General features: G+C 43.7%; 2 protein-coding genes across 5 annotated transcripts in view; both read right to left on the bottom strand.

The window, feature by feature from the left end:
• The window catches only part of ppp2r5eb (protein phosphatase 2, regulatory subunit B', epsilon isoform b), a 32,020-nt gene extending 25,348 nt beyond the window's left edge, over nt 1-6,672 (bottom strand). Inside the window, exon 1 of one of the 3 annotated variants that reach the window (XM_026300129.1) lies at nt 6,148-6,672. In XM_026300129.1, coding sequence (XP_026155914.1) covers nt 6,148-6,176 — 29 coding nt within the window. In that variant the 5' untranslated portion in view covers nt 6,177-6,672. Of the gene's footprint in view, nt 1-3,695; nt 3,998-6,147 lie in introns of those variants that run through there. The other 2 variants (XM_026300138.1, XM_026300120.1) reach the window with 2 other exon arrangements.
• Nucleotides 6,673-9,031: 2,359 nt separating this feature from the next.
• On the bottom strand, nt 9,032-11,971 carry wdr89 (WD repeat domain 89). Of its 2 annotated transcripts, none has more exons than XM_026303680.1 (2): nt 11,762-11,971; nt 9,032-11,152 (listed from the first exon to the last, which is right to left on the bottom strand). In XM_026303680.1, exon 2 carries the CDS (start codon nt 11,121-11,123, stop codon nt 9,984-9,986), a length of 1,140 nt encoding a protein of 379 aa, XP_026159465.1. In that variant the 5' UTR covers nt 11,124-11,152; nt 11,762-11,971; the 3' UTR covers nt 9,032-9,983. The 2 variants fall into 2 exon arrangements, with proteins under 2 accessions (XP_026159465.1, XP_026159473.1); XM_026303688.1 differs by having other exon boundaries at nt 9,032-11,141.
• Nucleotides 11,972-15,692: the final 3,721 nt, after the last annotated feature.

Raw genomic sequence — 15,692 nt, 5'->3', positions numbered from 1 at the left:
AGCAGCTGAGTAAAACAATCTCACCATAAAGTTGCTATTGCAGCTGTTCGGGAGCCTTGAGCCTTAACATTGTACTGCAGAAAGTGTGATTTTTCTAACAACACCTAACCACAATGTGTGCAGCAGCAAAGGTTCTTTGAATCTGTTTAATAAACCTACATGTTTTCAGAGCAAAAACTACTAATTTATCCATTTAACATTAAATATACAACAATAACGTGCAAAAAGTGAAAGAGATGCACAGACACCACAATCCTAAGAGCTATCCTGGTATGTAATTAAAACGACCAATAATCAAACTCCACCTTCAAGATTAACCAAACTCTATTTATAATGGACATAGCCTCTGGAACAGTACAGTATTTACTGATCATGTGTCACTGCAAATTAAAACATCTGGATTTCTTTAAGCAGAAGCAGCAGAGTCTGGAGACACTGGTGTCAGGAGAGGATAAAGATCGTGATCCATGGAGAAGAAAGGAATTAGAGCTCAAGCAGAAGCGGTTATGTAACGAGAGGTGAATGAGACGCTGCAGGCAGGACTCTGCACCGGCTGCATCTGTCAAAGTCACACAGGCGTCATACACAACGGAGTGGACAGAGCAGACAGACAAGGAGAGGTTAGACACACACACACACACACACACACACACACACACACACACACACACACACACACACACACACACACACACACACACACACACACAAACACAACCGTGCGGCCTGAGGACACGGACTCACTGACAGTGAAAGCTTTTTACAAGCTGCTCGTCCATCATCACACACACTGTACTGCAGTTTCTAAAGTGATTACTGATCGCAGAGGAGCAACATGTCCATCTGCGGCCACAGCCTGTCAAGCTGTTGATGCAACATGACTGTAAGTGAATGAAACTCATAATCAAGACTGACAAGTGTGATTTATAAGCAAAGTCCCCATGTACATTGATAGGTACATTTTTTTTGACAGATAATTCAAATATTTTTCCCCCAAACTTATCGAGACCTGCACATTAGCATATGTGTCTTGTACACATTTCCAGAACCTTATGAGGACCCTACTCAACGTTTCCCCTGGAACGCGCTAAGGACTCACCTTCCCAAAGCAGATCAGAAGCCACCTTTCCATTTTATAGGCTAAACACTGAATCTGTAGGTGATTATGTAAAGGTACTTTAACTAGAGCTCATGTACTAAATGTACTAATACCACACTCTACAGACACAGATTAACATTATGTCCAATTACATGACAAGTCATGTGTCAACACGAGTCACTGTCTGCTCTTCATCTGTGTGAAAATGCCTTCTGGTATCACCATCAGCCGCCTGGTGGAAAAACACCTCCAGCTGAGCACTGGTCCGTCTCATTGGTGGCTGCTAAGTTTAAACTCTCCCAGAGCCAGTCTGGCAGGTAACTCACCTCTGATCAGAAAGTCCTGCTGTGCTGGGAATCAAAACCAAAACCGCTCAATATAAATGATCATGGTGACGACGCAGCACGTTAACCCAGACTGTAATGTCCTAACCAAGTTGACAGTTTTGCTTTTTAAACTGCAGAGCAGGACTATTCACATTCCACACAAAGTCAGTCCCAACAGTACTTTGGCCATATCACAAGGCTCAGTGTACACACAACAACAGGGTTTGTTAACTCACAGAGTCGAGGAGACTGAGCTTCAGTCACAGAACCACAAATCACTTTGTGGGAACTTGCTCTGTGAACCTAATCAACCTAACCGGCAATGAGACCGATCTCCGTCCTCACATTCAAAGATTACACATTAGGATCAAATCTGTGTCGTCAGCCACTCACCCTGCACTGAAACACTCACTGCTCAATACTGAAAATAAAACAAATCCGTGTGAAGCTGTAGACGCGTCAAGACACCGATCTCAAGCTGTGATTGGTCGGCTAATGGAAAATTCCAATCATCGCTGACATGTCAAGTCAAGTCAAATGCTATTCAGGTAACCCAGTATCACAAATCACACATTTGCCTCGAGGGATTAAAGTCATGACACAGTGAAAACTGGGTTTTCTGAGAGGATGACTGTAGTGCAAATGAAACCACACTAATGACTGTAACACTGCATTCATTGTAGTTCAAGAGTGAGTTGTTAAATATCAGCTGCGTACTGTTTTAATACCACTGCATTACAGTATTTTTAATATAAAAAAGTCTTCAAATCATCAAAACCATCCGGGCTATAAGGTCAGAGGTCAACAAATACACTTATCTGATTTCACCTCCTGCTGCCAATTTGCACTTGGACCTAAAATGTAAAGTAACAGATGTAGAGCAGGAACCCAGCAGCTCCTTCATCATTATAGAAACTGAGGTCTGTGACTGTGCTAAGTTTCATGTAACCCTGTGAAACAGCTGGAGTCTCCTTCACAGCTGTTGTGGTTTTAAAGAGAAATGTGATTGGTCAGACGTGAACACTGGAGTCAAAGGAACGGCTCTGCTCTGTATTTACCTGTTGCCAAGATGAATCACATTATCAGAGCTTCACTGATTAGGACTTTTTATGACTTGGGACTGAACACGCTAAAAATGAGCTGTTCCAGATGTGAAGGCTCTGAGTTTGTCAGCTCAGGTGCAGGATTTGTAAAGGTCAGTTTGTTAAACCAGCTTTCTGAAATACTGCAGGGGATGGGAGCAGTAGGGCCCTGAAACCACCTTTACACTGACATCATGTCCAGCTAAAGTCTTACAGTGGAACAGCTCTGACGCACACCCCGACACCTTTGTGAGGATCAGGTTTTATTCCTGTAAACTGTTAATTCCACGACTCCAGCAGTTGTGATGCTGATTAGTAACAGATAAATAAAAATACCCACAGGGGTCTCTGAAGGTTCAATGAGCTGTTTAAATCATTTCATAAGTTGATTTAGCAAAACTACTGTTAATTCTCTGCTTTGAATAATGGCAGGATTTGCTGCTTTTTTTTCTCTACTTGATATGATCAAAAAATAAATTAATCAATTCGTCAGGAAACAGAAAACACATTTTGATAACTGAATTATCATTTTATAACACTTTTGTGCAAAAAAAAAAAAAACACCAAATATTTGCCATTTGCCAAACCAACTTCTCTGATGCCTTTGTCCAATCAGAGAAAACTAAATATCTTTGGATTCTTGCTGCTCTGACAAAAGACTTTTGTAACCTCAGGACTCATTCAAATCACAACTCTTAGCATTTCATACCTGATTTAACAGAGAAACTATCAGGTTCATGGCTACTGAAAGTAACATATTAGTTGCTGCTCTAGTTTTGCGTGCTGCACAGACTGTAAAGCTATCATAATAAAACTGACTCAACTTTTAACTAAGCGAGCAGTGTTGTAAATCCAATCCCGACATACACACCACAAGCTAACGCAACTTCCAGTCTGCAGGGGTGACTTAATACAGCAAGTGTGTATGTCTCAGGTCTGGTCACTGCCTGCTACATGTAGGCATCTGTGTACATCTCAGTAAGTACTGAGGGGGACAGACGTCAGAACCAGAATCTGTTCTATTAGCCAAGTATGCAAGCATAGAGGGAGTCAGTAACTGACTGGCTGGTTTCTGGCTGCTACGTCGCCAATGTCAACAATCAACATTCAACATTCTGTCAGGCAGTGTGAAAAGCACAACTACTCTCCTATTAAGAAAAATCTTAGAAATGTACCAACATCACTCACCTGTGCAGAGAGGCACTGGTATCCCCATGTATAACCATCACTCCCTCACTTTCTATCTCCCTGTCTGACTAGTCGGCTAATGGCGAACACTCTCCAGTGCCACCACAACACACGAGGGAGAGCAAGACTCCGCCGACTGGTCAGGCGTATGGCACCGAAGCTCCACAGCCATTCCCCTCCCATGCCTCTTACATAACAGACCAAATGACATCCAAACAGGCTCAGGGAGGTGGGATTAAAGAACAACGAGGAAGGAGAGAGGAGGGGGCACAGCGAGCAAGAGAAAGGGAGGAAGAGGAGGGAGGGAGGAAAAACTAAGGGAGCTGTTGTTCTACAGGAAGTCAACAAACAGGTAATGGCAAGGCCGAGTGAAAAGAAATGAAGGAACTACAAGCACAAACAAACGTGTAAAGCAACACACACACAGGAGTGTTCAGCTGCAGAAATCAAATTTATGTGTAAATATTTCACTTAAACTCAGACATGATCTCTAAGAAATCCAATTTAATTTGAGAACCACAGCCAGGAACCAGAATCCAGTCCAGATTTCACTCTGCTAAAACTGAATGTTCAGAAAACTCAACATGTTGATGACTCAAATTGATTGACTCAAAATGTTAAAAAAAAAAAATCACTCAACAAATCCAACATCTGCTGAATTTATAGTACATATACACATATATAGTATTTCTTTGGTTTAGAAAACACACACACACACACACACACACACACAAAATGACATCTTCACATCTGGGTTCAACCAACAACAATTCAAAACCCAGATATGAAGTTTACTATGATAAACAGCACAAATTGAATGTATGGCATTTTTCTTAAAAGCCAATCATTCTGATCACACACATTAATATTCTACATCTGCATTCACATTCTGTTGTTTGCATTATTAAAGGAGAACTACTGAACACACATGATGTCAACTAAAGAAACAGAACTGTAAATTTCATGTGTTGAGCCAAAACCCGTTTTAATTTTGCAGCCATTACTGACCAGAGCCAGGTCTGCCATGACAACTAATCACTTATGCATCCCATAAAGAAGAAGAAGTTTTCAAACCCTAGAGTTACTCATACATGAATGTGTGTGGACCTAACACTAATTATTTCAGCATGAATCCTGGTTCTACTATTTAAAATCTACTCTCACTGCTCTTCTACAGAAAGTTTCCTGCTGCCACTATTAACCGAATGCTGCAACCTGACAGAGCGTCTAAATGGTGTGATTCATTCGCAGGATAATTAACACTGTTCACACACTCAAGAAAAAAATGAATTCAGCAACTTTCAAGCACACCCACACCCACACACACGCGCGCGCGCGCGCACACGCGCACACACGCACACACACACACACACACACACACACACACACACACACACACAGCAGCACAGAGCTGATAAGAAGAAGACAGTTACTACATCAGAAGCACCATAAACACAGGAGACTTTGGAAGTTAAACTATCTCAGCCGGGGATGGTCCTGCTCTCAACATGCTGTGATAGGCAGTAACCTTGAAGATGAACCAGAGCTAGAGCACCAAACGTAGGAGTACGCCTTCACACATACTATTACATGCAGCACATGATGCCACAGCTGGCCTCTGGCATGACTGGAAAAGCAAAAGACTGGTGGAAAACAAAGCCAAGTTTGATCTGACAGAAGATGTCAGGCTAAAACACTGACAGTGTGTTACTACAGAGTCATACACACACACACACACACACACACTCCCTAAGGTGCCCTGAACAACAAACCACACCACACTGGAGGCACATGAACAGGCAGAGGTTGCTCTGACCCAGTATGAGAATATAAAGCCAGTCAAAGTTCATATCGGATTATAACCACACATTTTGACAGTTGGCTTCACTTGATCCACTTTTACAACCCATGAGGATTAAAACACAGCATCAACCAGCACCTGAGCCAAACAGCCCTATAATGAAGACTATATCCTTGCACGGTGCACTTCGCTGTGACATGTCCCCTGTACTGAGCAGGAAAGTAGGCCATCAGCTGCAGAGATGAAGGCGTCTGCTGGGCCTGGACCTGCAAACTTGACAGCGCGACAACCTCACTAGCGTTAGCCAGTTAGCAACGTTAGCTTCCCGATCAAACGTTACAAAGCGTTTGAAAATAAAGCAAACAGCAGCAACCAGCTGCGTCCCCAGAGCAGACACACACCTGAGTATCGTTCACATGCAGGTAATCCAGGCTTCTATCGAAGCCGGAGGGATTTATTAGAGGAAAGGGATACTGAAGCGGCTAGCTAACGTCAGTGCTGCGGCTATCGCGGGTTAGCTTCAGCGGAACATTAGCTTGTTAGCATCAGCAGCCAGAACACATTTGATTATTTTTCATCCAATCATTATTTTCATACAAACAGTGAGGAGATCAACTCTCATTCACGTGTGTGCTGATAAAACCACGTTACCTGGGCGGGCTTGGCCGATCACCCATCATCCCAGATGTAAATACAGGGGCAGTGCTAATGCTGCTACCGTTAGCTAGCGCTCACAGACCGACACACCGTCCCGAGTCCAGACCCGAGCCCGACAAGCTGCAGCCGACCGTCGCGGTACTTTACCTTGATCCTCTGCGGTTAGCGACGGAGACGGCGGCGGGGGGTTATCCTATGTTTGGAAAGCTAGCTAAGTGTGAGGCTAGCTCCAGCTCGGTGCACGCAGCGGCGGAACGGGAGGACGATCTCGGCCTGGAGCAGCCAAACCCACGAGCACCCTTCTCCTTCCAACGGAACAGTCCTCAAACTCCCATCAATAACGAAATACAGCTCTATAAAGCGACCGGGCTCGCGCAGTTTACATTCCTGTTACTGATCCGATCGCTTGTCTTCCCCAAACCCCCGAACTTTGGCGTTTTCCTCGGCTCGGTCGTGGTTCGGGCTGTTTCTTTTCTCCCTATTGTCAACACCGCTCAGACCACGGCACACATAACACAGACTCAGCTCAACGTGCTGACGGGCTCACATCCACCCGCGACGCTGATTGGCCGCTTGGAGCAATGTCCGGCATTGCGATTGGACAGAGCAGCTGTCAGTCACAGGGGAGGGAGGCTCTGGATCTGTCGGTTAGGTGGAGGATCTGGGACCAGGGAAGAGATCGGGGCAGAAAGCGGCGTGTGTGCTGGAATGAGGCTAAACCAGTCCGAGGCCCAGCCCTGTACTGTCTACCCGCAGCCCCACTGCACATTTACCGCATATGACCAGCTCCAGCACCGCCACCGTGTGAAGGGAGAGCAGGGGGAGAGTTATATAACTAGAACACACAGGTCTGTTGTGCTTACAGCTAATGCTAAAGCTCACCCATGGGTGCAGACTCCCTCCTCAACAGTCAGGTCCTGTCCTAAAACATGAGTCCAGTCCGGATTAACCTGCCATTAAACGTTTCCCCAGGTAGAAGAAGTACTCTGGTCCTTTACTGCAGTAACAGTAGAAATACTACAGTGTCAAAATCCAATGTTACTGCAGTAAAAGTCCAAAAGTACCATCATCCAAATGTACTTCAAGTACCCAAAGTAAAAGTAGTCATTGTGCAGAATGGCCCATTTCTCCAAGGTGGAGCTGACGTTGACTACCTTATATACTTCTGATTTGAAGTACTTTATATACCGCTGGGTAGCTGACGTTGACTACCTTATATACTTCTGATTTGAAGTACTTTACATACCGCTGGGTAGCTGACGTTGACTACCTTATATACTTCTGATTTGAAGTACTTTATATACCGCTGGGTAGCTGACGTTGACTACCTTATATACTTCTGATTTGAAGTACTTTACATACCGCTGGGTAGCTGACGTTGACTACCTTATATACTTCTGATTTGAAGTACTTTACATACCGCTGGGTAGCTGACGTTGACTACCTTATATACTTCTCATTTGAAGTACTTTACATACCGCTGGGTAGCTGACGTTGACTACCTTATATACTTCTCATTTGAAGTACTTTACATACCGCTGGGTAGCTGACGTTGACTACCTTATATACTTCTCATTTGAAGTACTTTACATACCGCTGGGTAGCTGACGTTGACTACCTTATATACTTCTCATTTGAAGTACTTTACATACCGCTGGGTAGCTGACGTTGACTACCTTATATACTTCTCATTTGAAGTACTTTACATACCGCTGGGTAGCTGACGTTGACTACCTTATATACTTCTCATTTGAAGTACTTTACATACCGCTGGGTAGCTGACGTTGACTACCTTATATACTTCTCATTTGAAGTACTTTACATACGCTGGGTAGCTGACGTTGACTACCTTATATACTTCTCATTTGAAGTACTTTACATACCGCTGGGTAGCTGACGTTGACTACCTTATATACTTCTCATTTGAAGTACTTTACACACCGCTGGGTAGCTGACGTTGACTACCTTATATACTTCTCATTTGAAGTACTTTACACACCGCTGGGTAGCTGACGTTGACTACCTTATATACTTCTAATTTGAAGTACTTTACACACCGCTGGGTAGCTGACGTTGACTACCTTATATACTTCTCATTGAAGTACTTTACACACCGCTGAGTAGCTGACGTTGACTACCTTATATACTTCTAATTTGAAGTACTTTACACACCTAGCTGACGTTATACTTACGTGAAGTACTTTACACACCGCTGGGTAGCTGACGTTAACTAATTAAATGTTAATTTGGTTTTGAGATTGATTTGACGCCTATTATTTAAAAACTGTTCCATAAAACTACAATGTACTGTAATACTCCAGAGGCATGTCCTCTGTGTTACATGACCATAAGTTGTGCATTTGTCTTATTGCTAATCTATTAATATGTTAGCAGCATTTAATGCTAGTAGCTGACTGTGCTGGAGCTGATTTTACCCATGAACCTTTAAATGTAATTTAACCTATAACAATGCATCATTTTTACATCTTCTATAATGTTTTTAAAATGCTAACATGCAAAGTAAGCAGTAATTAGCAGTAGTTTGCAAATAACTAAAGTATTGCTTAGCTAAAAATCAACATTCCCTCTATAATGTGGAGTCAGCATAAAGTAGACCAGAGATAAAATATCCAAATAATGTACATGTACCTCTGAGCCTTTTGTCTCCAACACTGAAAAGCTCCAGCATCCACACAGACATGCTCAGTTTTAAAGTGAATCAGCTTTACCCTAACCACGACTGGAAAACAACACATTTCTTCCAAAGGACAAAAGTAATGAAGTGAAAAAAGTTTCAAACAAAAATACTGTGAATGCACCATATAAAGACTTTACTGTTTGATAGCTGAAATGTTTACTACAAAAGTTACTTCTCCTGTTTTGTTGCTGTTTGCTCCTTAGAGGAAATTACACACGACTTCTACATATGCACAAAAATCCAAGTGTGACTTTGCAATGACATTCCCAACAAACCAAATGTTTCCAAATACCGAATTAAAAAATAATCTGCAGGTCTCAGTGAATGTGATGTGAATGTTGGATCCTCCAGCAGCCTCACACCCTGTGGCTGACTCTAATATTGTTGGCACAGACAGCACCTGTTGTTGTAGCACCCATAGGTGTCTTTCCCTCTCCACCTGGACAGTCTGCAGACTGAGCTGTCGTTCCGTCGTTTGAAGCCGAGCGTCTTGTTCTTTCCTTCCACAGCCTCATTATCCTGACTCTGTTCATTGGAACAGCCAGACCCAGTCCTGGTTCCTGCTGGGCTGGATGGTCCAAATAATGGACCCCGGTCTTTATACACACACAGTTTGTTGGAAGGACTCAGCCAAAGCTGGGACACCTGGAGGAAACTGTTTGCCTCCATCTCCAAGGCTTCATTTCCTTCTGCTGCTGCAGGAAAGATGGAAGGAAGCATCACTGCATCTCTGACATTTCACTTTCTGACACTTCACCACTTTGGACCAGTTCAGCTTCAGACCTGGACCTGAGCTGATCACAGGTCAGTCACCGCTTTAAACTACTGTGGTACCTGCAGTGTTTTAGTGGCATATGCTGATCAGAGACTAACTCTGTGAACACTTTATCATATTTCATCCTATTTTTATTATATCTCATCTCATGTTCCACAGCGGAGGAGAACCAGCAGCTTCATTAGACCCTTCTCACAGCTGCATGTAGGCCTGTATGTAGAACACAGTGTACATGTTCAGAATTTATTTTATGTGTTGAAGTATTTGGAGAGAAAATCCACCTAAAAGGTTTTTGTTTTTCCTCAGAAATAAGATGTAGGACTGGAGTGAGCGAGCTCCACAGACCAGTCAGCTCCTTCATGTTGACTTCTTCTTTGCTCTCTGGTAGCCATGTTTTTTATGTGGTCTGGATTTGAGTCTGAAAGCTGACATGCTCTTCATGGACTCCCTTTTCTCAGTTGTGAGCTCCTCCCCTCCTGGTTTCCACAGCAGCAGCTGAGCGTCCTCGCCCCCGGTGACCAGAGCCTCGCCCACCGTGTCCCACAGGAAGCAGCGGACTGTGGAGGAGTGGCCGCCCTCCAGGCTCCTCAGGAGACGGAGGCCTCCGTCGTCACAATTCATAAGGTGCAGATCCCCGTCTTTCATCCCACCCACCACCAGCAGCTTCTGGGCCTCCTCCATCCACCTCCCCCCCACCAGGTAATCCACAGCTCCTCCACCGGGCAGCACATTCGGGCTGCGAGCGTCAGAGGTGCTGAAGATGGTCAGAGGCTCCTCTGTGTCCAGCTGGCCCAGATCCCACAGGTGTAGCCCCTCGTCGTGGCTGAGACACAACAGCTGGGTGTAGTCAGGTCCGGACCAGCACACCGAGCCAGCGGAGGATTCGCTGTTACAGGTGGCCAGCAGCGCCTCCTCCTCTGCTCCCCGGCTCAGGTCGAAAACATTAACGAGGCCGTCTGTGGAGCCGGACGCCAGCCGGTCTTTGTCCCGAGGGTGGAAGCACACCTGTGTGATGTCATCGCTGTGCGACTCAGAGTACACCCCCAGCAGGCCCTCACCTGGTTTCCTGGCATCCCAGAACACCAGGAAGCTGTCCTCGTCATTTACCTGCTCGGTGCCCGCACACAGGAGGGTGTCGCTGCAGCTCAGGTCGAAGCTGCAGTAGCTGTGTGACGCGTCACTTTTAAACACCTGTGCTGCCTGTGTCCCGGGGCGACGCACGTCCCACCCTCGGACCATCCCGTCACCAGAGCCGGAGTAGAGGAGGTGAGGGCAGGTGTGGGCGAACCTAACCCCACAAACAGGCCCCCCGTGGCCTCGAAACTGTCCCATCAGGCTCAGCGTGTCTTTGTTGTGAAGGTGGATGGTGAAGTTAGAGCAGGACGCCGCCAGCAGGCCGGTCGTCTGCAGGGCCAGGTCCAGCAGGTAGGTGGGCTCCTCTGGCTGAGAGCGGCGAGCCATCGTCAGACCTTCCAGCTTCTTCTCCAGAACCTCCATGGCAGCTCAGGGCGACGGCTGCAAGCAGACTGTTTTAAAAACCAGAAACTCTTTTTACCTTTGGTATTTCAGTCTCACACCTTAAAAAATAAGACAAGCAGTTTGGTTAAAATGCTTCCCCCTGTTCTAAAGCCTGAATTCAACTCAAAATTTAGGCAATTTAATTGTTCTGTGCTTATTTCGAGATAGATGTGTATAAGATTATAAATCAAGATGTTTTAGGAATCAGTGTGAATAACTGTATATTTCGGCTTCAAGGCAAAACATCAAATCGTGTTTAATCAAGTTTGAGTTTGATTCTTATCACCGATTAGCACCAACCAGGGTTTCTTAGTCTTTAGCAGAAACCCAGTGATATTTGAGATTTTTTTTAAAATAACATATGGTTTGGGTGACAAGACTAAGCCGAACTGGGCAGAACATCAGCATATTTTTAAAAGTCTACGAGTTTTATTCAACGTGATTTGTCTGTTCGATATTAAGCGAAGAAACTAAATCTACAGACATTTTCAAATAGAATTTCGTGTTGTTTGTTTCAGCTTTCACAGATTACAGCAGAAATCTGTCACGGTGTTTGTTATTGTTGTTGTTCGTTAAATGTTGTGATTCATGTGTTTATGTTCATATTTTCCACCTACCAGCTGCTAGAAACTTCCACAAGCGAAGAAAAACAAAACTTTAAAAAACTAACGTTCCGTAAACGCGTCAAACGCCATTAAAAAAAAATCGGCATCATAAATTATAACGAGGTTATAAAATATATTCACATTATTAGTATTAAAAATGATAAAACTAGAGCGACAATCTCAAAACACTGGTTTTATTAAAAACACGTTTGGACGGCATACTGTGTGTCACAGTATTTACAGCCGGGCTGAAACCTTCCCTCGATAAAAGTTCCGCTGCTGTATTTTCTTTAAAAAAAATAAGTGTAAAATACTTAAATAAGTACATAAATAATTTTCATCAATTACTAATCACATCTAAATAATTGTAAAATAAAGACAATAAACTGAATCTGCTTATTTCAGATTAATACATGAATCGTGGGGCAACATCATCATTGAGTCAAGCTTTTATTTTTAGTTTTACAAGAAACGCAGAAACGTAAATAAAAAGCTTCAGAGCTGGATGTGAAGTCTGGGCTCACAGAGACCTGGCCAGGTGTGAAGAGCAGTGATGAAGACAGACCTGGGTATGTGTCTGCAGGTGTGATTCGTCCAGCAGGCGGCAGCAGCAGCTCTGGGTAAATGAAGCTGACCCAGTTCTGAAGTGACACAGTTCAGTCGCACAGACACAAATGAAATGAAACCTCAGGCCTTTGTGGCTCCTGGAGCCAGAAGAGGCTTCAGCCTGGACACAAACAGAGACTTTGGTTTAGAGCTTGTACTAAACTCTGCTGCTCTAATGGTGCAGCTCACACCGTCCTGTAGTTACACTCACAGCTGTACACTCTGAAGATGAGCTGCTCTTTGGATATTTATGGGCTGAAGCTGCTGAAAACTAATTTACTCATAAAATTTTGCATTTTGTGTTTTCTGCAAATACAGAGAAAAGGCCACTGTGTTCTGGGGAGTGTTGAATTATGTTTTAATTTTAATTTTTAAATTTAATTAAAAACAAACAGAGACTAAATAATAATCTTATTGGCTGATAAAAAATTGCTGGTTTTTGGAAAAAGAGGGGCCTCCCTTTGTTGGTGAGGAAGAACCATGTGAGCCAGGTCAGCAGTGTGGCTCCCTGCTGGGTTTTTAATAGTTTTTGGACAACAGTGGAGGTCTACGGCTCAGACCCATAAACTGAACCAGGTTCTGGATTCACACACATTCATTGGTGCTGTCAGTCTCTGGATGGGATGTTTAGAAAATAAAAAATAGTGGCCTCAGAGCCTCAGAGGTGTCTTTGGTCCAGTCCTTCTTTAGTCCAGCTGGTGTGACTCAGTTGTTTGCAGAGGTTCACCCACAGTCCTGAACGCCTTGCCGTCTCTCGACAGCAGAAGAAGAAACAAAGAGAATTGTCTTCAATGTGGAGGCCGGAGTCCGTCTCCTCTGCTGCAGCTGGAATCCGTCTCTTTGGCAGAGCCAAGTGGAAAACCGGTCGTTCTGCGACACCACATCACCATCTGTGGACGAAGTGCAGCTTCTCTGCAGAGACGACGTCATTACAAACCCTCACAGTCTAACTCAAACACCATGAGCCACAGAAGCTGCTCACATGTGCTGTCACATGACCAGAGGTTTAAAATGATGCCGAAAGGCTTTAAATATCCAGTGGTCACAATAATAGGAACACCTAGGGAAGAAACCTTTGAAGTTCTGTCCTTCCCAACACAAACTCTGCTTCATATTATCGTGACTCACGTCTGAAATGAGTCTCTGCAGCAGATCAGCTGCACTTTGGTCACAGATGATTTGAGGGTTTGGTTTCTCTCACGCCAGGCGCTGCAGGAGAACCAGACTGTTCTTTAGTGAAACCAACACGTGCATTAAAGCTGCTGCTTGAGACCCATAGTGATCTTTATGTGAGCAGGATCACTGGGTTAAGGCAAAGCTCAGGCGTCCCAGTAAAACCTGAATCCAGCTCACACCAGAATGGTCGTGCTCTCAATTACAACATGTCAAAATGTCCACTGTGATGTCAGACAGGGGCTCACGTCCTCAGGTCTCCTAGATTCCCCGGTGCCTTGAGTCACGTGACGTCCTGAGGATCCTGGCTGAGGTTCATCAGGTGGAGACTGAAAACTTAATGCTGCACAAATCACACAAGTAACGAGAGAAAGTCCTGCCTATGAGCTCAGAGCACAGAATCAGCTTCGTTTCCTGCAGCTGCTTTATTTCTACATAGTGAGGATGTTGATATTTAAGATATTATGTCGTCATGGTGACATGTTTTCTACACCAGTGCCGACTGTGTGTAAACTGGAAACCAGTCTTGTCTGCAGCCAGGCCGCTCTTGTTGGAGGATGGTGTGATCTACACCTGAAAAGACTTTATTTGCACAGGAAACCTCCTTTTTCTGAGTCACAAATGAACCGTTGGCAGAAGCACAATGAGGAAGATCATGTTCTGTTTTTCACTTCTGCTTTTCCACGGTGGCAAAATCCAACGATCACACACAAACATTCAGAGATGAACTGACGGAGCGCAGGCACCAAAAAGCAGCTGCTACATGACCCGATTTGATCATTTTTATTTCAGTTATTTTCACACAGACAGACAGAAACAGATTCTTATTCTGAAACTGAAATCAAATGCAACAGGAAAATCAGGAGATTAAAAAAAAAAAAAAAATGCAATGAAACTATAAAGCTCATCTGTGACATCTGTGACATCAGGACACGACTGGAAATGAAACTGCTTTTAAAAAGGAAAAAATCGGATAAAACGATGACCAACATCTGCTGCATGTTGGAATAAGACCTTTAAACCTTTTTCCTTTTTCCTTCTCAAAACAAACATATTTGGTTTTAGACAAACGAACCAAACTCAGTGACTCATGTTCACATTTGCTCCTCGAGCAGTCTGTAATGCAAACATGACCGAAAGTTAAAACAAACACTTCATCAACAGTAAAATCACTCAGGTTTTACCCACAGCGACTTAACTGCAGGTATAAAGGAGCCACAGCGTGGGAAACTACAAGCTGATTTTTAATTCCAACATTAAACTGAATTTATTGGATAATTTCAGTCATTTATTTCTCCCCCGCAGGAACATTTCTGCAGCTACAAAGTGCAAAAGGCAACACAACAGGACAGTGAAGACAACACAAATGTCCGGACCAGAGTTTTCACATGAAATATAAAAAGTCTTTGTCTCCCTGAACAATAAAGGCACTGAAGGGACGCGTGACGCAGAGCTCAGCTAACGGCGCTAACAGAGCTACACAGTTCACCCACTGCATATTTGGTCAGGAAATATTTTATGTCTCAGGTCCAGAACGTCAGGAAGAAAGAAAACGGCTCAGAGACACAAAGAGTCTCACGCTGTCAAACAGAGAGTTGGCCCCTCAGACGCCAGGGGCCCCAGATGAGCTGAAAATGTTCATGTGTTCAGTTTTTAAAAACTGAGATTTAAATATTTCCTGATAAACTGAGCTGAAGACATGTCTGGGTCTAAGACTGGCTGCAAAAGGAAGCTTAAGGATTAAAGCAAACGTATCAGGACCTGCAGAGTTCTGGGTTATTGCAAAAGACGAGAATCAGTTTATACATATTCAACATGTTTTAGAACTAATTCTCAGGTTTTGTCTGTGATTAAAACAAAAAATCATGATGATCACATCAATAATTAAATTTGTGATTATAACAAATAAAAATTCAGATTTTTATTTCTTATAATTTTGTGATTCTACCAAATCATCCTTTAACCACAAAGCTAAACTTGTTGGAACCTGTAATTTGTCAGATGTTGAATGAGTTAATTTAATTAATCACAACAGTTGACACTGAAATGTTTCCGGTTAAGTTAATTATGACTTTAGTATAAGACACGTCAGGCTGACTCTGCTTTAACGCAGCCACACGAGATGAAATAAGATGAAAAACTGTCCATGTAACACACACACACA

Source organism: Mastacembelus armatus, chromosome 22 (genome assembly GCF_900324485.2).
Source record: "Mastacembelus armatus chromosome 22, fMasArm1.2, whole genome shotgun sequence".
NCBI lineage: Eukaryota > Metazoa > Chordata > Actinopteri > Synbranchiformes > Mastacembelidae > Mastacembelus > Mastacembelus armatus.
This window is presented reverse-complemented; position numbering and strand designations above follow the sequence as displayed.

What these genes read in the sequence shown, in the direction of transcription:
- wdr89 (XM_026303680.1), bottom strand. Translation starts at nt 11,123, where the DNA reads ATGGAGGTTCTGGAGAAGAAGCTGGAAGGTCTGACGATGGCTCGCCGC.